The sequence below is a fragment of the Lontra canadensis genome, unplaced genomic scaffold (assembly GCF_010015895.1).
Source record: "Lontra canadensis isolate GAN:19392208 unplaced genomic scaffold, GSC_riverotter_1.0 scaffold12, whole genome shotgun sequence".
Taxonomy (NCBI): Eukaryota; Metazoa; Chordata; class Mammalia; order Carnivora; family Mustelidae; genus Lontra; species Lontra canadensis.
Genome location: NW_022631006.1, coordinates 30012253 through 30013981, shown reverse-complemented (window position 1 = coordinate 30013981; position 1729 = coordinate 30012253). Strand labels below are relative to the sequence as shown.

At 49.4% G+C, this 1729-nt stretch overlaps 1 protein-coding gene across 1 annotated transcript; it reads left to right on the top strand.

Annotated features, from left to right (window-relative positions):
• Positions 1–221: 221 nt before the first annotated feature.
• On the top strand, positions 222–1179 carry LOC116867479 (olfactory receptor 10G2-like). Its single transcript, XM_032857104.1, is given in 2 exon segments — positions 222–899; positions 901–1179. Coding segments are annotated over 2 exon segments (957 nt in total).
• The last annotated feature ends 550 nt before the right edge of the window (positions 1180–1729 follow it).

Sequence of the window (1729 nt, the reverse complement as noted above, 5' to 3'; positions counted from 1 at the left end):
TCTAGACAGTTCGTCTTACCAAGTAAACCAAGATAGTTTTTAACAACACTGCCTGTTCTTAAAAAAAAAAAAAAAAATTTAAAAATTAAGTTGTGACAGTATTCTGTTTATCTCATCACTCTAAGGCATTAACCATCAGACAAAAGCATTCTTTTGCCTCTTCCTTGTGTGTATTACCCTTGTCTGACTTCACCATTCATCTTAGCAGACTACAGAAAGACATGGGAGAGAACAAAAATACATCCCTGGACACAGTGGTGACAGACTTCATTCTCCTGGGTTTACCTCATCCCCCGAGTCTGAGGACCCTCCTCTTCCTGGTCTTCTTCAACATTTACATCCTGACTCAGCTGGGGAACCTGCTCATTCTGCTCACCGTGTGGGCTGACCCAAAGCTCCATGCTCGCCCCATGTACATTCTTCTAGCCGTGCTCTCATTCCTGAACATGTGGCTCTCCTCAGTCATCGTCCCTCGAGTTTTTCTAAACTTTACTCCCACCAGCAAGGCAATCCCCTTTGGGGGCTGTGTGGCTCAACTGTATTTCTTTCACTTCCTGAGCAGCACCCAGTGCTTCCTCTACACCTTGATGGCCTACGACAGGTACCTGGCAATATGCCAGCCCCTGCGCTACCCCGTGCTCATGAATGGGAGGTTATGCACCATCCTCATGGCTGGAGCTTGGGTGGCTGGCTCCATCCATGGGTCTATCCAGGCCACCTTGACCTTCCGCCTGCCCTACTGTGGGCCCAACCAGGTGGATTACTTTATCTGTGACATCCCTGCAATATTGAGACTGGCCTGTGCTGACACAACCATCAATGAGCTCATGACCTTTGTGGACATTGGGGTAGTGGCAGCCAGTTGCTTCATGTTAATTCTGCTCTCCTATGCCAACATTAGTCCACGCCATCCTGCAGATCCGCACTGCCGATGGGTGGCGCCGAGCCTTCTCCACCTGTGGCTCCCACCTAACCGTGGTCACTGTCTACTATGTGCCCTGTATCTTCATCTATCTCAGGGCTGGCTCCAAGAGTCCCCTGGATGGAGCAGTGGCTGTGTTTTACACTGTTGTCACTCCGTTTCTGAACCCCCTCATCTATACCCTGAGGAACCAGGAAGTGAAGTCTGCTCTGAAGAGAATAACAGCAAGTCAAGGGGCCGCCAGTGAAAATAAGTAACTACAGGCTCAGGGACTACCTGCTTCATGGTTGCTAACACACGTCTCATTTTTAAGTACTCTACACCCAACATGGGGCTTGAACTCACAACCCAGAGATCAAGAGTCACATGCTCCACTGACAGAGCCTGCCAGGTGCCCCTCATATTATTTGTTTAGAAATAAATGTATAGGGTGTCTGGCTGGCTCAGTCAGTTAAGCATCTGCCTTAGTCTCAGGTCAAGATCCCAGGGTCCTGGGATGGAACCCAAGACTGTATAGGTTCCCTACTCAGTGGAACCTGCTTCTCCCTCTCCCGCAGCCCCTTCCCCTCCCCTGCTCATTCTCTCTCTCTCAAATAAATAAATTTTTGGAAAAAAAAAAAAAAAAAAAAAAGAGGGGCACCTGGGTGGCTCAGTGGGTTAAAGCCTCTGCCTTCAGCTCAGGTCATGATCTCAGGGTCCTGGGATTGAGCCCCGCATCAGGCTCTCTACTCAGCAAGGAGCCTGCTTCCCCCTCTCTCTCTGCCTGACTCTCTGCCTACTTGTGATCTCTCTCTCTCTCTGTCAAAT